Below are 26,449 nucleotides of genomic sequence, written 5' to 3' on the forward strand. Positions count from 1 at the left end.
CTGCTGTCTTTTGCTTTTATGCAATGGCACACAAAGTGCCTCCTGAATAGGATCCAGTGACCTGGGTTTGAGACCTGAGGCTGCCACTTTCCTAGTGCTGTGACCTAGGGAAAGTCACTCCACCTCTCTAGGCCTTGATTTATACCTCTCTAAAAATGGGCATGTTACTATCTGCCCCACCAAGCTCATTGGTGTGTGTGTGTGTGTGTGTGTGTGTGTGTGTGTGTGTGTGTGTGTGTGTGTGTGTGTGTAGGAGCTGTGAAAGTCCTCAGGAGGAGGAATTCTTCTTCCTCGTGTATGAGCAAAATCTTTCTTGCTGAACTCCACACCCACTGTCCTCTCCTCAGGTTTTCCCAAAGGATCCTACTCTGCCCCCACTGTGGGAGCCCTGTTCTCTCCCAGAGATGGAACACAGCCCACCCACCTCTTTCCTTAAAGGACATTGTCCTTTAGGCCTGCTCCTTTTCTGGGCTCAGCAATCAAATTGCTTGATGCTCCCCTCAGGGAATATTTCTGCAGAAGGTGAGATCTGCTGCCAGCTCTGTAGCAGCTTGGGATGGAGTTGTGGCTGCAGCCAGTGCAGGGGCTTTCAGGTCGACACCAGGGTCCAGGAGCCAGAGTATGGAGGAAAGGAGAGAAAGATGGAGAAGGGCAGAGAAGGAAGAGAAGAAAGGGAGGATGTGGAGGAAGCAAAGGGAGAAAGGAAAGAGAAAGGAGGAGGAAAGAGGAGGGGGAAGGGAGAAGAGATGAAAGAAGAGGACTAGGGAGATGAGAGGGATCAGAGAGGAGAAAGGAGAGCAGGAAGAAAAAGGAAGCTAGAGGGATATGCAGGAGCTCAGTTCTTTAGGCTGAAAAAGCCCAGACCACTCCTTGAGCAGGCCTCCTGCTAAGCTGCACATGCTGAGCCAGTGCTAGGGCATGCATGGGACAGGAGTGTTTGGGCCAGGGAAACTGGCTCCCAGTGAGCCTTGCCCTATTGACCATCTCTTCAGGTAGTGGAGGCAGCAGGAAACATCAGGGGCCTGACCTCACTCCACATGGCCTCCTAGGGATGTGCTGACCATCTCAGAGGAGGACTTCCCAACAAACACTAGACAAAGCCATGAGTCAACAAACATTTATTAAGTCCTTACTGTATGCCAAACACTGTGCTAAGCGCTGGGGATACAATGAAAGGCAAAAACACTGTCTATGCTCTCAAGGAGCTCACATTCTAACAGAAGAGACAATTTGTAATAAACTTTAGGTACACAAAAGATATAGACAGAGGAGGTGGAAGGCAATATGCGAGGGGAAGGCACTAGCAGCTGAGGGAGCTGGGAAAGGCCTCCTGCAGAAGGTATCCCTTGGCCTGAGCCTTGAAGGAAGAACCTAAGAACCTTGCACTCATCAAATGCCTGCAGTGTACATGGCACTGTACTGGGCACTAGGAGTGATACCACCTTCTCCTTTCCCACTCCTTGCTTCTTCTTGCACTCACCAAGACCTGGCTGTGGTTGCACTTTTGCTCATTTCCCCACACTCCCCCACACTCCTTCATCAAGGTGAAGGAATTGGAATGCTTCTTGTTCCCCATTACCATCTCCCTCTACCATCAACACTCCATAACTTTTCCTCTTTTGAGGTTCACTCAATCCACGTTTCCCACTGAGTCAAGGTCCTAGCAAACTTAATGAGAAAAGGATAGTAAAGGACAAGAGAGACAAGCCCATCTGGCAAACAGATAATGTTACTGATTGAAGTGCAGATAATATACACATACACACTTGTCATCCACCATTGCTGAGTAGTATTTAATTACCATGACCAAATTTTTCCTTTAAGTGCTCTGGCTTGGTCACATACTCTGCATGACTAAGAAAGTACTTCACAGTTATTTCTGTCAATAGATAGAAAATATATGGCAAAAATATACACACAAAAATAAATAATCACTGTAGTCTTCAGATGACTCATGTTATTCAAGTTAATTTAGAGGACGTTTTGTTGTACAACAAGACTCTGAATTAGTTTTGTCTTTCTAGCAACTACAAAACCACAGTCTTATTTCTAGCATCTTATTTCTTCAAATTTAATTTGGTATAAAATATACCTAAGGTGACTTTGCTTTCTTTGGACTTCCTATTATAAAGTTGACTTGCAGAATCATCAAATCAAGCACAAAGTAAACACAATTATAATAAAAAGGCAGTGAAGGTAGGAGAAAGAAGAAATGTTAGTAGAATTAAAAGGCAGAAAGGAGATAAAAGGAAAGATGCTGTCAAGAGAACTTCAGGCTGATGCTCCTTGGATGCCAGCTCCCTGCCACATCCGGAAAAGCCAGTCACAGGGGACTCTGCTGAGGGGTGTAAAGCTGATTTGAAACATTTAGTCAGTCACAGATCTAATTACATACACCAATTTGAAACCATGAACACTAGAGGTGCTTAGATGAAAGATCAGGAAAAGCAGTCACTAAGTTCTTTTCCTTCTTGGGTTAGCTTAACTGAGTCAACAATTCAACACAGTGAATGTACTCTGCTCCATGGGTCCAAAACAAGGGAATGCTGTGTAAAACTGTCAGATGACCACTTTTCAGGCAAACATCAAGGAAACCTCAACCTCCTGGGAAAACGAGATCTCAGCAGATTCACTCTCCATAGGTGTAGTACTGATGGTCCTCAGCCTCAAACACCGCCATCTCTTGCATGCTGAAAGAGACAGAAATGAAGTACACTGTATTAAGTTACATTCAGTGCTCATTCATCTGGGAATGGGAGGAGAGGAGGGATGGGGCCAAACTAAGACCAACTAGATATATTTACCAAAAGATTGAGTATGATATGGATTTTCCCCACGGCCACACATACTTGCTAACAGGTGGATTAATTAATACACTGCAAAATTCAACCTGAAAACTCTTCTACTTATCAGGATCTGTGGTAGGAAGGAATGGTTATAATTAGTACTGAAAGACAAAAGAGAAAACAGGTTGAGAAGTAGGGTTAAAAAAAAAGCCTTATATTGACCAAGGGATTTAACTGGATATAAAAACCTGTTATAAAAGCATGGGTTTAGGCATGACAAAAACAACAACAACAACAACAACAACATAAAGCCCAGTTTTTCTATTTCACCTCATGAATGCTTGCTGGTCTGCTCTCCAGACTGCTTCTCTGCCATAGGGGACATACTGGACGCTCTGGTAGCCATTCTGGAAGCTGCTGGGGAAGCCATGGTGGGCGTTGTGCTGGAAGCCATGGTGGCCCCTCCTCTGGGCGTTGTGGTGGACGTGGGATGCTCCAGAACCAAGGCCATACAGGTATCCAGAATACTTGGCATCGTCGATGTGGTCTTCAAAGAACATTTCTCTCATCTTGAAAAAGGCCATTCCCGTGAGCAAGGAGTCGGACCCTGCCTGGTGCTGGGAGCCAATGCGCTCCAGCTCCAGCTGCGTGGCCACTTCCTGCAGTCCGCCCCTGAGGTTTCTGCAGCTCTTCATGAGGTACTTGATGTCATAGATGACGGGGAAGAAGAGTCGGAGAATCTCGAAGAAGTCGTGGGCTTCTTCGGGCAAGGGAGAGTTGGTGAGGATCTTGATGAAGTAGCCGAAGTCGTAGCCGCTGTGGAAGGATAGCCACTTGACCCCTTCACATAGCACCACTCCTGATGTCATCAGGAGCTCCGCAAAATACTGTGCCTCGATGCCTTCTTCCTCGTGCTTCTTGAACTGGATCCCAGACATGGTGAGGAGCTCGATGGAGTCTTGCGCGTACATGTCCTCCTTCAAATTGAATTTGAAATTGAACTGCCACGTGGAGGTTCCCGGGGGGCACTCTCCTTGCTCATTCATGAATGTCAGCCCCAGCTGGATGATCTTCAGCCAGTCCACATTGCATCTCAACAATTGGTACTGGTAGTCGGCATAGCTTCTGAACTCCCCCACCGGTTTGGCCACCACACCTGGAAACTCCGTGTCCATGGCCACGTAATTGTACTGCTGGATAACGGGTCGCATCTTCTTCATCTCCTCGTCCAGGTTGCAAGCCCAAACTTCCCGGATCCGGGGGCACTGGTCGGCACGGGGAGCTGGCATGGTGGGCAGAGGCGGGGCGCGCGGCGGAGGGGCTTCGGGCGCCGACAGGCAGCAGCTTCTCATCGGGCTGATCCGAGGTTCGCCTCCGAAAGCACCTTTTCCGTCCCCCTGTACTTTGGTACCTGCGCTGGGGCCGCTGTGGTCGCGCTTCTCTGCTTCCTCCTCCTCCACCGCCGCCGCCGACTCCTCACCATAGAGACGGCCTTCCGTGGCTGCGCCCCCCGCCTTCCTTCTGTCCCTCCCTCTGTTCCGTCCCTCCCCCCCACGCGACGCCCCCCGCAGGTAGCCTGGGGAAAGAAGGGGGCACGGGGAGCCGCGTGGCGCTGCCCCTCCCCTCTCCAAGTCCAAGTCCAGGGAGAGAGCTGCTGCTGCGCGGTGACGTCAGCCTGCCTGTGTGCTGAGCTGATGCTGGGGCTGATGGCTCGTCTTGTAGCCCATTACGAGAGATGTGCGCGCGTGTTTCTAGGAGACCCCAGCAGAACGTCAGCGCTCGCGAGGAAAGAGAGGGGAGGAGGGAGAAGGAGAAGAGGGGGCCCTCAGTGAGCGCTGTAGCCTTCTGCCGCGTTTCCCTGCCCGTCAGCCCGTCCGCCCCTAGGTTCTGTACCCCAACCCCTTTTGGAGGTGGTAACGGATGGGTGGGTGGACTGAAGGACTGACGAGGGACGGAGGGAGTGAGAAAGTGAGAGACTGTGCCGACCTAAGCCCAGAATTGAACAGGAGGAGAAAGGAGGAAGAGAGACGGCACAGGAGACAGCGAGGGAGGGAGGAATTGTCTTTGTAAAACGACAAAACTCTTTTAACGACTCTTGTTAATTTCCATACGTGTAACCTAAGCAAAGGTCTTCCTTGGTACAATACGACTTAGCCCAGTGATGTCCAGCCTTGACCTGAGACAATGAATGAACGAATGAAGAAATGGACAGACGAATGAATGGATGGATGAATAAAGCAAGCGTTTAGGAAGCACTTACTATTTCGGGGGGAGGGGGGGGCAAGGTGTGTGTGTGTGTGTGTGTGTGTGTGTGTGTGTGTGTGTACAAAAATAAGACAGTCCCTGCTTTCAGAGTTTTCATGTTCCAGTGTGAAGCTAGCTAATGTTCACTATTACCTGCCAATTACAGTTTAATCAAATTACCCACACTTTCAGGCTTGACAAGATTACTTCCCTAAATCCATGGTGAAAATTGCAGTCCACGGCCCGTTCTGTACCCCTCCTCACACGGATCTAAAGCGGATGGAGGGGATTGTGCTCTGAGGAAGTTCAGCCTTCCAAACGGAGGCTTCATTATGGCAATTATGATCCTTCATAGGGGCATTATCATTGTGTGTTTCCACAGGGAGCCCCTAGCATTCTGCCACCAGTACACCTGCCACAGGGGCTCTAGGGATGCCAAAGCCATGCTGGAAATTATACCCCCACGCCCCAGGGCTGCACCCCTGTGGCTTGGATGAGATTGTGTGGGTAAAACATTTGTAGACTTTAAAGCACTTTATAAATATGAGCTGTTGTGGGAGTGGGGCTGAACGTGTGAGTGAGAGGGCCACATGGGGGAAAGACGCAGAATGTCTGATTTAGGTCAAGTTTCAGGGAAAATTTTCTGGTTATGAGAGCTTTTCCAAGGGGGGATGGGCTGCCTTGGAGGTGGGGGTTCCCCTTTCCAGATGAGGCTGGATGATGGTTTATATCAAGGCTGTGATATGGAGGATTCCTTTTTCTTTTTCCATTTTTTTAATATGCTTTTTAAATATCTTTTGTATTGTAGATTTAACAAAAATTAAGTGAATTTTTTTCATTTTCAGGTACTCTTTTAATCATCAAAGCATTCATTACATTAATTTGGTTCATGATCTTTTTTATTTTATTTTTTAATTAATTTATTTTTAGTTTACAACATTCATTTCCACAAGCATTTCAGTTCCACATTTTCTTCCTCTCCCTCCCCTCCCCCTTACTAAGACCTCATGCAATCTGATATATGCTCTATATATACATTCACATTAAGAGGACTCCTTTTTCCATGTGGATTGCACTAGCTGGTGACTGTGTTCCCTTCCCACTATCTGTTCTGTAGTTCTTTTGTACATATCTAGAATACTCGACTTTGGTAAGACCTTCCTTCAGTTTCCACCTCTGATATTTCTTAGCTGTGTGAGCCAGTTCAAGTCTCTTCACCCCTCTGAGGCTCACCCCTCTGCTCATCAAGTGGACATTATAGCTGCCTCACAGGGTTCTTTTTTATAAACTAGAAGTAATTGGAGCCAGTGCTGTTCAGAGCCTCTCTGCTACCCACATTCCTACCCTAAAGGAAATGTTCCTGCCAGGGGATATTCCGTTTTTTCTTTTTACATTTTCTTTTTATTTTCAATGCCTAATGCCCTCCCTCCACACTTCCCTCATCCCTTGAGGCAAGAAATACAGTACCCATAAAACATACTAAGCTATGCAAAATATATTTCTGCATTAGTCATGTTGGAAAATATAAAAAACAAAGGAAAATAAGTATATTTCAGTCTGTATTCTGAGTCCATCAGTTTTCTATCTAGAGTTGAGTAGCATTTTCATCATGAATCCTTTAGAGCTCTGGTGGATCATTTTATTGACGAAAATTATTGAATCTTTCATCGTTAATTAATATTATTGCCTTATTGCTGTTACTGTGTACATTATTCTCCTGTTATGCTCACTTCACTTATTACTTGTTCAGCCATTCCCCAGTTGAAGGGCATCCCCTCAGTTTCCAATTCTTTGCCACCACAAAAAGAACTGCCACGAATATTTTTGTACATATGAGTCATTTTCCCTTTTTTTAAATCTCTTTGGGATACAGACGTAGTAGTGGTATTACTGGATCAAACAGTGTACACAATTTGATTGCTCTCTGAGAATAGTTCCAAATTGCTCTCCAGAATTCACTACTCTACCAACAGTGCATGAGCTGTCCCATTTTCCCACATCCTCTTTAGTATTTATCATTTATCTTTTCTGTCCTACTAACCAATCTGATAGATGTCAGGTGTCAACTCAGGGTTGTTTTAACTTGCATTTCTCTAATCAATAGCGATTTAGAGCATTTTTTTCACATGACTATAGATTCCTTTAGCTTCTTCATCTGAAAACTGCCTGTTCATATGATTTGATCATTTATCAATTGGGGAATTATTTGTATTCTTATAATGTTGACTCAGTTCTCTATAACTTTGAGAAATGAGACCTTTTATCAGAAGCACTGACTAAAATTATTTCCCAGCTTTTTACTTTCCTTCTGCTCTTAGTGGCATTGGCTTTGTTGTGCAAAACCATTTTAATATAATCAAAACAATGCATTTTATATCTTGTAATGTTCTCTATCTCTTGTTTGGTCATAAAATCTTCCCTCCTCCATGGATCTGACAGGTGAGCTATTCCTTGTTCTCCTGATTTGCTTATGGTATCACTCTTTGTGTCTACATCACGTACCCATTTTGACCTTCCCTTGGTTTACCCCCATAAAGCCTTGATTTATCCTGCAGATAATTCCTTGGTGGGAAGTTTCAGCAGCATCTGCTGGTTTGAAATTTGCTCAGACTTTAGTGGGAATTTTGTTTGCTTAACTAGGCATATCTGTTACCAGGGTTTTGTTTTTGTTTTCCTTTCTTCAGTGCAGAAGGAAAGAATGAAGGTAGAAGGAAGAAAAAATGTAATACTTCTTCACTGAAGACAGTGAAGTAAAATAAAAGTTACATTTCCTGTGTGGCTTCCCTCAAAGAAATAAGCAAGTGGAGAGAGGGATTGGTTTGAGGAAAAATATAGTTGATGACTTTGCTGGGATCCTGTTAACCAGTTGATGGTCTCAGAGGACAGGTGGAACTTGGCTCGTGGTCTCTTTGGGGGTCTGGGATTTTCTTAATAGTCTGACTGGAGGTCTGGAATCCATTGGATAATTTGGTTGGGACTCTGGCATCTGATTGATGGTCTCAGTAGGGTCCTGGAACCCAAGTGTTAGGCTCACTTAGGGTCTGGGATTTGATTGATGGTTGTTATTTTGGCCTGGGTAGTTAAGTAAAAGTCTCATTGTAAGCCTGACACATAATTGTAGGTTCCCTGATGAGTCTGCTACCACCCCTGCCATAGGAATTCTGCAGTAGTTGGGATTATGAGAGAGGGGAAGAAGTACTGATTGAGTTTGTTCTTCCAGTCTCAAAGTCCTTGTAATCTTCATAAAAGGCTGCTGCACATTCCTCCAAGACCACCGTTCAAATGGTCTGGCTACTCCCATGAAGACTGCCAGTTCAACGCTGGGGTTCCACTGAAATTGGCATTTGGGGAGTAGGGTTTCATTAGGATCATTGACTGGCTGGAAAGAAGATGAGAAACATGTGGAGAAAGTGGAAGAAATAAACAAAAATAACAGCAAGACAGAGGCAGTAGGTCTAGTCTCCCTTGAAAGGGCTCCAGGAAAGGAGATGCCATGGTCACTGATCCTAGGGATTTCACTTGTTGTTATGGCTGACTCAAACAATTTGGGGAAAAGAGCCCCAGAGTAGCCATTAGGACCTGCCACGTCATCTCCAGTTCACGAGTTATTTGTGGCTGGAACAACTGAACCAGTCACTTCCTGTCTTTGTGCCTCAGTTTCCTCATCTGTAAGTTTTATTGTCCTTTCCAGCTCTGATATTCTATGTTTTTATATTTTCTGTTATCTTTCAGCTCTAACATTACATAATCTGTGTTCTAGGGATGTTTCTGGCTCTGACTTACCCTGTTCTAAGTACTCTTCCATCTCTCACATTCCATGTTCTAAGCTCCATCCCAGATCTAACATTCCACATTCTGTGTGCTCACTGCCTCTTGGGTTGGGAAACTCTCTGTTCTAAAATCTCTTCTTTCTCAAGTATTGGATATTTTTAGACTCTTCCTAGCTCTGACATTCAAGGACCCTCTGAATCCTAACATTCTATGTTCTAACACTTTCTTTTATAGCCCCTCTGTTTGACATTCTCTGTTCTATGATTAGAAAAAAATGTGAACTCACTAAAATTTACCTTTGCTCTGTTCCAGCCTTCCTTGAAGCACACCTCTTTTCCCAGATACTTCCCTCTCCATTCCATCCCCTTGGGATGCCTACAAACTGCTCAGGGTCTCACTGTCCTAAAAGGCATACTTTGAATATCTCTTCCTCAAAAGTCACCTCTATTCTCTGGGACCTGAGAAACTCCTCTACCCCCATTCTTTGAGAATGCATGATTGTGTATACTTCTTCCAGGGGGAGAAGTGTTCTAATAGAGAACACTTAATATAGTGGATACAGAGCTGGATTTGAATTCAAGAACTGAGTTCAAATTCTGCCACACACAGGTGTTAGCTGTGTGACCTCAGGGAAGTCACTTAACCTCTCTTGTGCCTTAGATTCCTTATCTGCAAAGTGAGATGGGGATTGGATTCACTGGTTTCTAAGGTCCCTTCCAGCACCAAAATTTATGATCCTTTCATCCTCTACTAGGGTAAGTTCACCCTCCCACCCACCCCTCTGGATCCCCACCCCCAGATGGATGAGGACTACATCACTTTTTGTTGGGAAGAGAACGTTTCTAGTGCCCCTCAAGTCGTCAATGTGGCCAAAAATATCTCAATCACAATTTAGATTGCATGCAGAGTCCTCCAATCTGTCTGGGGCATGAACAATCAGTATTTCCATGCTGATTTGATAGGTTAAAAATTGTACTAAGGGAAGATCATGTGAAGGAGCCTGCCCAGCAAGCCTGCCCACACAGCTGGTCCTGTGTGAACCAGGGCTGGGCAGGGAGCATAAAGTCCAAGAGAGAGTCTCTGGGAAGAGAAAATCACCCCAGATCAGTGAGAGAAGCAGTGGGAGCAGCCTTGGGGAAAGGCTTGAAATCTGCAGAGGAGGAGGGGCTGGGCAAGTTAATCTCTGTGAGTGGCAACCCAGGCTGGTGGGCCCTTTGGGGAGGGGGAGGAGCTGGGAGGGCAATGAGGAGCTTCAGCTGCCTGGCTGCAGTCCTAGAGTCATGGAATCCTCTAATCACAGGCCCCCAGAGTTGAGGGGACTGCAGAGGCCTCATTCCTGCCCAGGCCTGAACGACAATCCCCCGGACAGCATTCAGGACTTGTGGTCGGGTGCATGCCAGTGCAGGAGAATTCAGACCTTTCCTCCTGAGGCAACCTTTTCCAAGTTGCGGCAGCTGCCTCATGGAGGGAGAGCAGTGATTTCATCCTGATTCCCCCTCCCTCCTACCAAGTGGAGAGGGTCCTCAGAGTCTTCAAACAGTATTACTTCAGGGACCCAACTCACCAACAGAATCTAATGCACCTGGGGCAGGGGTGCCAGGGGACTTTCATGAGACAAAAGAGTTTCCATGGCCCTCTGTTATTGTACCTGGGAGGAAAGACCCAGGTGAGTGTGTGGATGGTGGCAGATCTTACCATTATGTATTGTTTCTAAGAGCCATATATGTCCCTGTGAGTGCTCTATCCAATAGCTGAATGCAGTTGGAAAGTGAAAGTATTGATAGAGGAGGAGAGCTGATCCTTAGCTTCTCCCCCACTCCCCAAACTCTTGAGGGTGGCCCGAAAAGAGTGAGCCTGGTGGTCAGAGCTGCTCCAGATGCTTACCAAAAAACTACTTTCCCTGGCAGGAGAGAGGACATTCCCAAGTCATCTGCTGAGGAGACTCAGATATGTCTCATTTTAGACAGTTTAGTGCAATTTGGACAGCTTAGCCTGACTAGAAACGTGATCAGAATTGGAGATCTCTCCCTCCCCTTCCTGTATTGTCTCACAATGTGCCCCTCACCCTCTTCAGTTCAGAGCTGGGGGGAAAGGGCTTCAGGATACCTAGTAAGATGCTAAAGTGGAGAAGCCAGTTTGGCCAGCAGGCATCGCCTTTGGCTATGTATTCCCATCTCAAGCTAAGTGATGAGCGGAATGCAAGGGGCTGTTTCCTCCATGGTACTAGACCAGGCATCTCTCCCTCTACCAGTCAAGTCCCAGCATCCTAGAGACACCTCCAGTGTTGCTACCCACTTCAAGCACTGATAAAACCCATATGAGAGAAAAATAAAACTCACAGGAATAAAGACCTCCCAGATCTGGGCTCATCGTACATTTGTATCATCAGGTCTATCTAGCAGGACACTGGCTTTGGAAGAACAAAACTTTCAAGTGCAGCATGAGAGCCCAGGAACAGCTAGGCCTAGACAAACTGGCTCCTTTCTGTCTGTTGTATGGGTTTGGACCAAGAAGATTGTCTCCCATCCATTCCCCCACCCATTCTCCTTTTTCTTCCTCTCCCCTTAAAACTTTGACAAAATAGAAAGGTTCTCCTTCTATGGGGTGTTGCTGTAAAGGAGAATTTCTTCATCCCAGCTCGGGAAGGAAGAAAAGGCAGTGGCCCAGAAACCAAGGCAGATATAAACCCAATAAGATTATAGCATGGCTGGGTCAGCACTCACATAGTTGAGAGCACTAGGTTGAATCTGAATGCATAGTCTTGCATTTCAATTAAAAAATCAATCTCACAAATGCAAGATGAAATAAACAAGCTGGTCTGAACAAGGGAATTTTGGTGGACAGTGAGCTTAGTAAGATGTGTGATATGACAGCCCAAGAAGCTGGGGTGTGAAGTCTTGGTCTTCCTTGAAAGGCAGACCTATCAGGAATATGGCTGAGAATGTCATCCAATCCTCTGCCTGGATGCGGCTGGTCCAACGCTAGTGGGCTCTGCCTTCACCTCTGGGACTTGCCTGTTCCTTGTGCTTTCACTGCTGCATCAAGCTAGTAGGACCTACCTGTCTGCAGCTTCCTCTCTCCTGAGTCCTTCCAGGGTGTCCTTCATCTACTATACCTCCAGGCCTCTGTAGGCCTGTCTTTGCACCAGGTCCTTCTCCAGTGCTATGGAGGCTGTTCCCACACCAGACTCACCTCAAATGTCCAGTTCCTGCCTACTGTTCAGACTCCTTCAGGAAACCTGTGGTGAAGTGGGCCCTCCATGCCTCTCAGCACTCAGCACCACCACCTGTCACAAGGTTGGACATTGAGGGAATCAGCTTCCTTTCTCAGTGGACTTCTTTCCAATCACTGATATTGTGCATGAAGTTTTTTCCCTCAGTGATTACATACTCACACTCCATTGTAGTCTCCCCATCCCAGTGATTCTGAACTTCCAGATGACCGAGTACCTGCTCCCTTACTCTCAAACTCAACATCTAGATCCACTCACCCCTTCCACTGAGCTCTCTAGAATGCCAGCTCTATATAGGAAACTGGCTTTCATCTTTAACCTTTTCCCTTCTCATTTCTTCTATCATCATGCACTGACTGGTACCTGGCTCCCTTCTGATGACACAACATCCCTAGCCACCCTTTCTAGCATTGGCTACACTTTCTTTATCCACCTTTCCCACCCCTCATCACTGTCTGTTGTGGAGGAGTCTGAATACTCATGGCTACACCTTGTCTTTTCCAGACTCTCCCTCTACCACCAACACTCAGGATCCTCTCCTCCTTAGAGGAGATTAAATCCCTATTTGTTACCCAATCAAGTTTCAAGTACCTGTTAGCTGCCAGCCTTCAGGACACTCCTTCCTTCCTCGGTGATTTCAGTGCCTGCCTCACTGTCTGTCTGCTTGTCTCTCTCTTTCTCTGTCTCCATCTGTCTGTCTTTGTTTCTGTCTCTCTGAGTCTCTTTGTGTCTCTGCTTCTCTCTCTCTCTCTCTCTCTCTCTCTCTCTCTCTCTCTCTCTCTCTCTCTCTCTCTCTCTCTCTCTCTCTCTCCCCTTCCCTCACTCCTTTTCCCTCTCCCTCTGTTTCTCTATCTCTTGCCTTCATACTAGGGGACTTCAATATACATATTGATAGCCCCCAAACAACTTAACTTCCCAGTCTCTCAATTTGCTTATCTCTCATGACCTGTTCTGTACAATTATACTGGATATATCTTGTATATAACTTTTTTTTGTATTTTATCTCCTCTGTTTGAACATGAGTTCTTAGAGGTAGGGTCTTGCTTTTTTACCTTACTGTCTCTATCTCTTAGCAAGCAATTAATACTCTACCTCCCTATTTATTTGTTACAATTGGGGATAGGAATAAAGAAGGAAATATAACCAGGGAACTGGATTTCCTGCAGAAGAGAATATTAAGGAAAGCATTTTTATCTCCAAGGACAGAGAGGTGCTAAGTTCAGCCTAGTTGCTACCAGGACCATTTTTAAGGGAAAACCTCCTAGTGTCTTCCAGACTCCAGTGTCCAACTTCTTCCTTACTGGGCAAAGGGGAGGAAGGAGAGAGAAGCAAGACTGACACTCCAAGATCAGGGCTGGGTGCTGAAGCAGAAGCTCTGCCAACTTCTCTAGTCCCATGAAGTATGTTGTCATAATTACCAAGAAGTCTTTACTTTACTACTCAGTGCTTGACTACTCAGTACTTGGCTACTCAAGATTTTAGGGCACTGGTCCCTAAATTCTTTGTAGATGGCTCCCCTCATAGATGCATGAGAGTTTTCTTATAAAGGATAAACACTCACTTACAAAGTTTACACAAACAATAGAAAGGATTGTCTGCTAAAGATCAGCTAAAGATGAAAGTTATTTGATCTTTGTATCCAGAGGGAGCCACTGGAGTTTATTGAGGACGGGAGTGACATGGCCAGACTTGTGCCTAGAAATATCCCCTTGGCAGTTGTGGGGAGACACTGGGGGCAGAGAGACCAACCAGAAAGCTATATCAATATTCCAGGTGAGAGTTGATGATGTGGGCTTGCACCAGACAGGTACCTGGTGGCTGTGTGCTTGGAGGGAGGAAGAGCTGAATGAGAGATACTATGGAGACAGACTCGATTAATTGGATACTTGAGGTCAAGAATAGTGGAGAATGACCCCAAGCCTGGGTGACTGGAAGGTTGATGGTGCTCTTGAGAATACTAGGAGAGCTGAGAAGGAAGGAAGGTTTGAGATGAAGGTCAGTGGTGAAGATAACAAGTCCATCCATACCTGCTCATCCAACAAGGCAGGGGGTCAAGCCTCTTACTCACTGGCCACTTTGGGGAGAGGGTACAGTCTGATGGGGTTGGGAGGGAAGAGATTTTCCAAAGATACCAGTTCAGTTGAGGATACAACCACTAGCAGCAATTAGTTTATAATTAATTGCCAAGATGGGCTGAGGTGTGATGGGATGTGGCTCTGTTGCTGATGGACAATTGGCTATTGCAGGGAGGGTTAGTGGTTAGCCACCTACCTCTTGGGATCAGGTCATAGGCCCCCATTTGAGAAACCTGTTCTGGGGTATAGAAAGAAAGATAAGATGCACAAATCCAGCAGTAGAGCAGGTATCAAAAAGACTCAGGGAGAAATAAGACATACAGGAAATGGGGTATAGAAATCTATCTTGCCCTACAAAAAAATAGAGGCGAAGAGGATGAGAAGGGAAGGTGTGACATAAGGGAGGGCAGATTGAGGGAAGGAGTAATCAGAAGGCACGATTTCTTGGGGTGGGTGGAGGGGAGAAATGGGGAGAAAATTTGGAACTCAAAATCTTGTGGAAGTGAATGTTGAAAACTAAAAATAAGTATTTTTTTAAAAAAGAAAACCCAGGGACTCCCTTGAGGAAGAGACCCTCAGGGGTGTGCTACTCCTGATTGCTAATGCCAAGTCAGGGAACGTAACCAAGATCTCCTCCCCTGACTTTCATGCTGTGGCTTCATACAAGTCATTTCCTGATCCAAATACTTGAAGTAAAAAGTTCTATCTTAGGTACATTCCCCTCTCACTCAGCTACAAGACACTACAAATGGTCATTAAGATAAATACCAGAAGAAAGGCCTCTAAGAAATACCCTGCTGAGAAAAGGTGAGGAAAGTCTGGGCAGGGGGCAATCACAGGGCCTTAGGCACTTAATAACTATGTGATCTTGGGCAATTTACATTGAGCGTCAGGGCAACTCCAAGCTAACATTTGCCTACTATTAAGTCATAGGTCCTTAGTGATCATCTGACAAAATCACAAATGAACCTACTGGTATTCACTTAGGTAGGTGTAAAGCCTTGGGCCAAGCCATGAGGATGGTCAGATTAAATCTACCGGTCTGCCTCCTGCAAGAATCTACAGTCTAATATCATGGGGTCACATGCAGCAACAGGAACCACTGCTGGGTCTGATAAAGCTGGGATACTACTTTATTCCATTAAAAGGAAGCTTCAGACACACTTGTAGGCAGGTTTCAGTCCTAAGGGAGCCAAGCACCTAAATGAAGGGGTCATGTTCTTTTTTCTTAAACTCTGGCTCTTTACATCCCCATCCCAGGTTCTGGGGAGAATTTCTGAAAGCTTGGGCTTGGTTCATGTCTAGGTTCTCCTGAAGAAGAGGATTAGAAATGCCCTTAGTGCACTATATAGGCCAGGTATTTTCCTCCACACCAAAAGAAATGCTTCAGACACAAAAGAGTCACAGGCATGCATTGACAAAAGACTTCAGCATGAAATTCTTGCCTATAGCTCCTCTTATCCTCTCCTGAAGGTGGGAGTGGATTGTCAAATGCTGAAGTTCCCATATTATCTGGGGGTCTTTGAAAGCATCTGCACTCTTCGTTACAGGAGGGAGCTTCTTAGAAAGGGTCACTCTCCTGTGATCTCCTGTGGTGACAAGATGTATGCATCAGTGACTCAAGTTTCCAGAGGATATAAGGACCAAGTCCTCAATTGCATTGCACATCAAGAGAGTGATGTGCTGTCCCACAAGGCACAGGGTTGTGAGTGACTGAGACAAAGTGTGCATGTGCATGTGTGACTATTGTAGCCACGTGAGTGTATGGGAGGGTGTGGGTAAGAATGGGTGACTTTGTCCTAGAGAGAGTACAGGAGGGAAGTAGGAAATTCCAGCCTAGTATCTATAGCTTTTGTTCCTTCCCTTCCCTCCCTTCTTCTACCACACTCTCATTTTTCTACCTCAGAACCTTTCTGAGCTTCCTGTGCTCAGGTCATCTCAGCAGCATTACTGGAAGCACCTCCTTGTGGATCAGGAGAGCCAATTTGTTAAATTTTCAGTGTGAGCATTTACACCTCACAAATGCTACAAATCAGAACTCTTCTTGTTATTTGTAACCCAATCCCAAAACCCATTGGTGGAAAGCAATGCCCTGCACCTGCATGAGATTGGGAAGAGGGTAGCCATCATGGAGTTAGGAAGACTTGGAGAGAGAAGTTCAGTCTCTATCAGCTCTGGAGTCCCCAACTTCGAGAGCGAAGATAGAAATTCACTCCAATTCTGAATGCTGAAGGAAAAGACTCTGGGAAGACATGGGAGGATCTGGTAACCTCCAACATGTCTATATTCTCAGCTGTTACTCTATTTAGGGAGACTTTGGGGCATTTCCTTTTGGGGGAGATCCAAGACTCTCTTGGTTGAGCTAAGATATCTCACTCCCAATGGGACAGTTCCTTCATTCTGTATTTATTGTCCATCGTATGTGTATGTATGTATCTACTGTGTATGTATGTGTGTCTATATACATATATGTGCATATATGTATATATACACACACATCTATATTCTCCTATGTATACTTTCTCTGATTTCTCATTTGCTATTGATTCGGATAATTAGTTTTCTTTTGTTATGTGTATTCTTTGTGGAACTGCTGTTTGGTGGGATGGGAGTCAAGCCTTGGATGTAAAGCTTGAGTTCCTTCTTTCCCCATGAATGACCAGTGATCCAAGATTTAGCTAGAACCTGAGAACCATATCCCCCAATTTCAGAGAACAGATAGCTCTAATTTTGACCCAGTCTCCTTCTCTCTGAGGAAAGCAGAGTGGCCCCCAGTCCCAAATTCCTCCTTCCTCCTCTGGTAGGAATGAAAGTCTTCCTTTAAGAAAGATTGAGGGAGACTAAAGGTGCCAATTTTGAGTCATAAAATGACATCCCCTGTGCTGCATGTGTCACTACATATTGTTTGGTTGAGTGTCTAGTCTGGAGAAAACAATAGCAAATATTTAACAATGGCAAAAATGTTAGTAGTGCATTTTTGAAAGTCAGTTGCTCAAGTTACCAGCACATTACTGAAAAGACCTTCTGACTCTTGTCCCATCTCTGTTGCAGAACTTTACCAGTAAGTAGGGGAGGCAGGACTCCTAAGGACATCCCTCAGTCAAAGCTGCAGGGTCCTGCAGCTCCTCTCTGCCTTCCTCAGAATAGAGACAAGGTCTAGGAAGGAGGCAATAGAGGGAGGAGTAAGGGAGTGGCTCTGAGCCCTCTTTCTCTGCCTGTGGGATAGGAGGAGGGCCGTTTGTGTGTGTGTGTGTGTGTGTGTGTGTGTGTGTGTATTTGTGTCCGTTTTTCTAGTACTTGTTGCATGAATACAAACATGGCATGGAGCCTGGGGTAGACAATAGAGGGCCAGCCTGGGATCGGGAAGACCTGGGTCCAAGTCCTATCTACTGGCTTGGCCATGTGACCATAAGCCAATCATTTAACCCCTCTCTGTCCCAGGCAATTCCCTAATCCCTGGCTGATTGACGTGAGCAGCAGGACTCTCCAAGCTGGAATACCCCCACACCAGTGAAATCACAAGGCTGGATAAAATAATCATGCCAAGAATAGAAGCAACTCTCTGTGGTCCTGGTCAGACCACACCTAGAATATCATGTTCACTTCTAGGATCCACATTTAGGAAAGACATTGACAGACAGGAATTGTGAGGGGCCTGGAAACCTCACCCTATGAGGAACAGATGAAAGGAGGGGGGTTATATGGTGGAAGGAGTCCTGAACGTAGAATCAGGATCTAGATTTGATCTCCAGCTCTACTAACTACAGTCTGTGAGACCCTCCCCTACTTTAAGAGGATGGTATTGGACCTAAATTCCACGAATCTACAAGCGGGCAGCATTTTACTCTGAAAAGAGAAGACAGTAGAGGCAGTGGTAGTTGTCCTCACATATCTGAAGGAATGTCACAGGGAAAAGGGATAAGATTTTGGTGGGGCTTCAGAATGATGATTTAGAACCAAAGGGAAAGATAAAACACCTGGCACATAGTAGATGTTTAATAAATACTTGTGGGATTGATTGATTAATGGATTGATTACAAGGATGCAGGTTTGTCTTAACATAATGAAACACTGCACTTTCAAAAGGAATGACCTAGGTTGGGAAGTGGTGAGTTCCCAATTACTGAAGGACTCTAAGCAGAGATTGGATGGCCTTTAGTCAGGGACATCATAGAGAGAGAGTAATCATTGTGTCTCAGGTAAAAAAAGAGAGGCTGACTCTCAGTCCTTTCCAGGGGCTCCTGTGAACTCTCTGCTTTGGCACTGCTTTGATGGGGTTGTAGGGAAGGATATGTCCATTTCTTTACTCTTCTGTCCTAGAAAGTTGGCAACCTCTCTTTCAAGAGCAAATACACTGGTGCTCTTGCTCAATCCCTTCTCCACAGGGGACCTGGTGTTTGCCCCAGAGATTGTTCCCAGAATGGTTTTGTGCTACCCATGGGGCCCTTTCTGTAAAGTCTTCATGATATCCTAATTGCCAGATCTCTTTTCTGCCTTTCCTTTCTTAGATGGACATCTTTGGTTAATGTTTGCCGGCTCCGTGTCCCCAGGGGCCTTGAGGCAGTTCCAGAGTCTCCCCTCTGGTTGGTGCAGGCTTTTGTCTCTATATCCTTGCTCTCTGGCTCCCTTCCTTTCAATGGTATGGGAAATCCTTTGAATTGTATGGAAAATCCCTTCTCACCTCTCCTGCTTCCTTCCTATTCACTGTAAAGGCATCATCTAAGAGATAGTCCACATATATATATATATATATATATATATATATATATATATATATATATATACACACAGCACATTATCGTATACAGAGAACCATCCCATATTACCAACAATATTTTAAAGAGAAAAAAAGAAAAATCAATTAAACTAACCAATACATTGAAAGTGTCTGGAAATGTATGCAATGTTCTATGCCAGTGGGCCTTTCGCTCCTGGAAACAAGTGGAGGGGAAGAGGAAATCCTCTTTTACCTCTTAAAGGTAACTCTTAAAGGTCATATTACTTCTTATCATTATTATTATTTGTATTTTGTATTACTTTAAAAATGTACAAGTTGTCTTCACCAGTAGAATATATTTTCTTTGAGGGGAGGGACTGTTTCATTTTTATTTTTGGATCTCTAGAAATCTAGGTATAACGTGGAACACAGTAGGTGTCTAATAAATGTTTGTTGACTTATTTAGTGCCATTAAAGATTATAGAACAATGGTTTTGGTGACATTTGGTGGTAAGAAATTATGTGGAAGAATATTATAGCCAAGTTTTTCTGTGATATCAGGCAGTCAAAAAGTGATACTGACTGTTGCATTTTTTGGTGACATCTACTGGCAGAGAGTGATATTGCCATTTCTGGGAGGTTTGATTCAGGGAGGACTACGTGCAGAGATCGCCATCGGATGGCCAATGTAAATATTACATTTTTAGTTGGCAGTCATGTCCAGTTTCGTGTTATTATACTTAGGCACATGCCAAACTGTACTTTTATTTGATTTTAGCCATGTCATAGCTCCTCCTGCTTAAAGGAAAGAGTACAGAGCCAATTGGAATTTTGAATTTGTGAAAAGAAGTGGGTAATATGTTTCTTCAGTTCAAATAGAAATTCAGACTAAACTTAAAATTTTCTATTAAACTCTTCATCCCATCGAAAGTCATCTGATACAGGATAAGATTTCATAGCTGTGAAGACAGAATTCAACTAGTTTTTCCTTACAATGAATGTATTGGGTGGATTAAAATGATGTTGCTCACCCAAAAGAATCAAATGTAGAGAAAATAGATACAAAAATAAATATAAAAAAAGTAAAAGGTTGACCTTAGCTTTGAAGGAAATTTTTGAAATATCTATATCAAAAGTTTGTCTGAAACTTGACCGGTGTCAAATCAGGCATGTAGGTGACTTGCCTAGGTTCCCAGGGCTAATAAAAAACAAGGAGCAATATCCTTGGAGTATACAAAGTCAGAAAGTAAATATGGCTACAGTTATAATCTTTGTACTCAATAGTCAAAATGGAACTAGAATTTGGCTCCTCTACCTCCAAATCCAGTATTCCTGGCACTGTGTAATATGGTCTCTATCCTTCTCCAACTTTGGTACTCAGAAAGATGTTAGAATGAAATACTCAGGTAAAATTCACATCAGCTCTTTAATAAGTGTAACAGATTCACTGTCAATGGTTCTGGTCACCTGGCAGGAAAGGGCAACAGGGTCCGTATGCTGTATTATTCTGTTTCCTTAGCGCAGTTCCTGTAGGAAGAATGAGTTTTTCTTGGTAATGATCACCGTGGACCCAGATTTCATAGACTGTCTCTTTGCTCTTTGATTACCAACATATTGATGCCTATGGAAGTTCCCAAACATGTGGGGTTCTGAATTTATTGGTGAAAAGATTATTTCTCATCCTCATATAAGTCCTTCCAAACCTCTCATTTCAGCAAAAAAGCACAATTGGGGTAAAAATTCACACATTCAGGATAGAGTATTATATGGAAAGGAAGTCAAATAGTTTTATTCAGACCAATTACTATATATTGAAAGCTTACTAAAGGAAACTTTAGAGTTTTTAGAAATTATTTTATTTTTAATATTTTAAAAAGAAACCAATCCCTTACTCTTCTGGTCTTAGAACTTGTAGAGAGACAAGAGTAACCTAATGAGATGAGAATATATGAAGCAGCAGGATCTGGTGTATTTCAAGTCAGGAGGACATATGTTTAAATCTTGTTTTAGACACTTGCTAGCTGTGTGATAGTGACAATAACATTTTTGGTACTTATTATGTGCCAGGCACTGTGCTAAGTGCTTTACAATTATTATCTAATTTGGTCCCCTCCCTGGACCTCAGTTTCCTCCTCTGTAAAATGAGGGACTTGATCTAGATGGTTTCCAAGGTACCTTACAACTGTAGATGAATAACAATGATCCTCTGGACCCATTTAAGGCCTTAGAGGAATGACCGGGTAGACAAGGAATTGTACAAGCCTATATAGGCTGTATATTTGAGAAGCTTGGCAGTGCCTGAAAGGAGAGAGGAAGAGAGAGAGAGAGAGACAGACAGACAGACAGACAGACAGACAAAGAAAGACACACAGAGAGATGGCTAGGTAGCTTTGTTCAGAATGGAACATCATAGTTGGAGAGGGATGGAGAACATGGTACAGGAGCAAGAAGACTGAATCTAGAGGTAGAGGAACTGGATTCAAATAGCAGCTCTGCTATGGAGGGCAATGACTACAATTGTAACCTCACTGTCTGATTTTGTATACTCCCAGGGTTATTGGAGTTTTTTGTTGTTGATCTTTATACTAGCTTTGGGTACCTGGAAAATATTTACCTGCATGTTGCCACTGATGTTTTAGTCAATTTTTTGATATTTCTTTCATAAATTTCCTTCAAAGTTAAGATCAGCCATTATTTAGTATTCATTTCCTTCAAGTTTGGCTCTTTGGGGTGGGCAATATCGATACTGTGATCAGATGTAATTATGTGTAATCATGTGCTGCTGTATGAACATGTACATTGTAGGCAAAATCAGTTTCCACTGCTATGAAGTCTTGTTCTCTATCAATTGACGTCTAATAAGTAATTATAATACCAATGATTTCTGTTTAATTCCAATTTACACTGATGGAATTCATTGCTTAACTCCCCTTCATAAATTCAGAGCTTCATTTAGCTCCAGTCTGCCTCCCAGGAGTGAGCAGTCACATGAGTTAAAATTCAATTAAAATAGATTCTAAACCCAAGGACCCCAGCTTCTGGGATAAGAACTCATTGTTTGACAAAAATTGCTGGGAAAACTGGATAACAGTGTGGCGGAAATTAGGCATAGACCCATACCTGACACCGTACACAAGAATAAAGTCCAAATGGGTACACGATTTAGGTATAAAGATTGATACCATGAATAAACTGGAGAAGCAAGGAATAGTGTATTTATCAGATCTATGGAGAAGGGAAGAATTCTTTACTTAAGGAGAGATAGAATGCATTATGAAATGCAAAATGGATAACTTTGATTACATTAAACTGAGAAGTTTTTGCACAACCAAACCCAATGCAACCAAAATCTGGAGGGATGTAGTAAATTGGGAAAGAATTTTTACAGCTAAGCTTGGGGATAAAGGCCTCATTTCTAGAATATATAGAGAACTGATCCAAATGTATAATCATACAAGTCATTCCCCAATTGGTAAATGGTCAAAGGATATGAACAGGCAATTTTCAGAGGAAGAAATTAAAGCTATCTATAATCATATGAAAAAATGCTCTAAATCACTATTGGTTAGAGAGATGCAAATCAAAACAACTCTGAGGTACCACATCACACCTATAAGATTGGCAAACATGACAGAACAAGAAAATGATAAATGCTGGAGAGGATGTGGGAAAGTTGGAACACTAATTCATTGTTGGTGGAGCTGCGAGCGCATCCAACCATTCTGGAGAGCAATTTGGAACTATGCCCAAAGGGCTACAAAAATGTGCATACCCTTTGACCCAGCAATATCGCTACTAGGACTATATCCCCAAGAGATCATAAAAATGGGAAAGGGTCCCACATGTACAAAAATATTTATAGCAGCACTCTTTGTAGTTGCCAAAAACTGGAAGTCAAGGGGATGTCCATCAACTGGGGAATGACTGAATAAATTATGGTATATGAATGTAATGGAGTACTATTGTGCCATAAGAAATGATGAACAAGAAGACTTCAGAGAGGCCTGGAAGGACTTATATGACCTGATGCTGAGTAAAAGGAGCAGAACCAGGAGAACTTTATGCACAGCAACAACCACAGTGTGTGAGAGTTTTTTCTGGTAGACTTAGATTTTTGTAATAACACAAGAACTTCTTACCAAAAAAAAAAAAATCCCAATGGAGGATCTCAAGGCAAAATGCCTGCCACACTCAGAGAGAGAAATATGGAAGTCACTCACATATTGTAGCAGATCATGTTTGTGTATGTGTATGTGTTTGTGTATCATGTTCTGATTTGTTATACGATTTCTTTCATTTATCTTAGTCTGACTACATAGCATGACTATAGTGAAAATATACTCAATAGGAAAGTACATGTAGAATCTATACAGAATTGTATGCAGTCGTGGGGAGGGAGGGGGGTAGTGGGGGGTAGGTGGGGGGGATAAAATCACAATTGTATGGCAGTGATTGTTAAACATTACAAAATAAAAAAAAATAGATTCTAGAATGAGTCAGAATGTAATACTAGGAGTTGGACACCAGATGGGCTAAAAGTGGCCACAAAATGACGCTCCTGTTAACCTATTTATTATTATTCCTTGTGTGTTCTAAACCTTTTAGTATAAACTGCAATATCCCTATTGACCACTAGACATCACCAAAAGACTGTTCCCTATTCCTTAATGGCAACTAAATTGGTCAACATGCATTTGTTAAGTAGCTACTTGGTGCTACTCCTGGGGGACACTGCATAGAGATGTAGATGGAAATTGAAATACTATGTGTAAAGAACAACAAACATTCAAATTTAGCTGGATCATAGAATGCATGAAAGGGAATATTATTTAATAATGATAAAAAGGTAGGATGTAGTCAAGGTTTGATGGGGTTTAAATGACAAAGAGAAGTATTTGTGTTTGATCCTGGATATACTTGGAAGTCACTGGAACTTATTAAACAGTTAAATAGTTTGGTTTATTGACCAGTGCTTTAGGAATATCCCTTTGACAGTTGAATGGATGATGACTTAAAGGAGAGAAAAACTTGATACAAGGAGTCCAACTTGGCTACTGCAATAGACCAGGTTAGAAGTAATGAGATTGTGTGATTGGAGGGAAGAGGATGGATACAAAACATTTTGAGAAGCCAGTTATGACAAAATTATGGCAACTGATTGGATATAAACCTGAAGAAGAGTAAGGATCATGGGATAGAGCTAGTGGACAGGAACAGAGGAGGAGGCTTGTGTCATTCAACTTTGGGTGGGTGATTCATTGCATTGCACATTGCATTCATGATTAGCACAACATAGAAGGGTATAGACAGGATAGCAGTTTAGTTAGCTATAGAATCCTATGTCAACATATACCTGTAGCAAAAGGGAGGTCTCCATATATTAACCAAGAAGATTTACCCAGGATGAGGAAGGATGCCTCGATGGCAAACCTGCAGAAATTTCAGCAGCCTTACTAGAACTGGGAGGAGTTAAGCCTTTAGCATATTGTTGTTGTATAACAGTGTTGTATAACAGAAGCCTGGCCTGGGAGAGTGTAGCCATAGACTTCTGTGGTTATTCAGTTTACATCCCTGGTCCTGCTATCCTGACCTGCCTCATCATAACCTTTGCCACCTCTACCAATCACACATTAAGTGGCTGAGGTGGGATCCATTGGCTACATCTCAGGACATATTAGACCAAAATTAATATAATGATCCTTGGGTTGAGGACTGTGGTGGCTGATTGTAGAAGGCCTCTGAGCCACCCTCCCGAAGAACCTAGCCCAGACTAGGAGAACAAATCCCATGGCTTTATCTCCTTGACCATGACTCATTCTGTATCTTATTGAGGGGCTGTTCCATTTCTCCACTGGTATTGACCCCAAAGGAACTAGAAGTGTTGGCTAGATCATAGACATCTCTTTTTTTAGCTAACAGATAACTCAGGGCAATATGTTGGTCTAAGATCATCAGTGCCAGTCAGTTGAGACCTTTACTTTTCCTCCTAGGCAGTGATGGCCTTATCCACTCCATTGAATATAAGAGCTATGGTGGCTGAAAAGTTGAAGATCATGTATTCTGCCTCATAAGCCCATGTAAATAGGAAGGCCCTGATAAGACTGCATAACTCAGTGTCTTGAATATCTCTTAGAATGTTGTCCTTATAGACCCCGCATAAAAAATACCTTCAGGATTCAAGGGGTGTATAGAAAGGGCATGGCCTCCCTACTGGTTATACTATCCTTGTTAGGGACTGGGGCAGGGGCTAGGGAGAGAGTATGCCATCACGTATATTCCTGGTTCTATTAGGTGCTTGCTAAAATAGAGATCTTACTTTAAAACTAGTGTCTGGAGAAGAGAATGTCCATGCTATTAGGGAAACCCCCACCCAATTAAAGAATTCAGGAACTGAACGCTTACAGAGATGGGAGTAATTTGTTGCACAAGGATGATGTTTCAGTTCTGACCTTCATTTTCTCCCAAACTATGGAGGAGGCCTGAGTGAGGGGCAGGGAGCACAACTGACTCTGATATGGCTAAACATTTCTGAGATGCCATTTGGAAAGCTGAACACACAAGTGGTGTGTTCATTGCCTTTCAGCTATCTACTGATTATATCCAAACTCCTCACTCCATCCCAGATCAGTGGCCTCATGGACTGACATTCTGTGGGTTGGACTCCTGACTCGAGATTCATAACTGGAGGCTAAATCCTACTCTTGGTTGAGGGGGTGGACACTGGGTAGAGTTAAATGGAAAGTCTTTGATCTTTCCATCTGATATTCCAGCAGAACAACCAGCTGGCCATGAATTTCATTTCAATTGTGTTTCATCCCAGAAGTGATGAGTCTCACTAATGTATTCTGGTTTTGTGATAGAGCCCCCTGGAGGACTCAGACCAGGGTTGACCCAGAAGTATCATAAACCTGAATACCATCTTTGTGGTATGATGAGGGGAGGCTTGCCAGTGGTGAGCTGTTGGGACAAGTCACAAATCAAGTAAAACAAGTCATCCATCAGGAGGAAGAGCAGGAGGTAGATGATAGCAACTGGGATGTTCCCATCAGTAGTCAGGTATAGTCCATGTTATTTGTAAAGAAGTAGAAGCAGACAAAGTGATGCAGACTGGGCTCATGGCTCTCCCTTTTGCCCACTTATTCCCCCATTCTTCATCTGTCCCTGATGTTCCAGTGTAATGACTTCTTGTCCCACTAATCTGACCATCTCATCTCCTTTCACTATCTATTTTGGAGCCAGCCTCTCACTCCCTGCATCTTTCCACTATATTGATCCATTCACCTCTGAGGGTGAAGGAATGAGCACAGGGTCTGATGTCTTAACAAAGTGCCTGCTCCTTGTAGCTTCCCCTGGATACACATTAGATGCTTGGGGAAAAAAATTAATGACTCTTGATAGAAAAAATGGTATGGACATACACCCTGTAAGTGTGATTGTAATAAGGTGACTTGGAGGATTCATGGAATCTAGATTAGTGCTTTTGCCTCAGTGTGTGTGGGGCCTGACATAAAGAAAGTGCAACCTCCATTTTCCTGTGCTTTTGATGGGAAAAAGAGAGATGTATCTAGATATGGATTTCTACAACCAGGAACATCTGTTCTCTGGACTATGAGTTCCAGTATTA

The 26,449-nt window shown here is 43.6% G+C and overlaps 1 protein-coding gene across 1 annotated transcript; it reads right to left on the bottom strand.

The window, feature by feature from the left end:
* Positions 1-1,101: 1,101 nt before the first annotated feature.
* On the bottom strand, positions 1,102-4,301 carry LOC140515305 (CCR4-NOT transcription complex subunit 7-like). The gene is made up of 2 exons (XM_072625945.1): positions 3,117-4,301; positions 1,102-2,690 (listed from the first exon to the last, which is right to left on the bottom strand). Exons 1-2 carry the CDS (start codon positions 4,136-4,138, stop codon positions 2,630-2,632), a joined length of 1,083 nt encoding a protein of 360 aa, XP_072482046.1. The 5' UTR covers positions 4,139-4,301; the 3' UTR covers positions 1,102-2,629.
* Between the last annotated feature and the right edge of the window lie 22,148 nt (positions 4,302-26,449).

Source organism: Notamacropus eugenii, chromosome X, assembly GCF_028372415.1.
Source record: "Notamacropus eugenii isolate mMacEug1 chromosome X, mMacEug1.pri_v2, whole genome shotgun sequence".
Lineage (NCBI taxonomy): Eukaryota > Metazoa > Chordata > Mammalia > Diprotodontia > Macropodidae > Notamacropus > Notamacropus eugenii.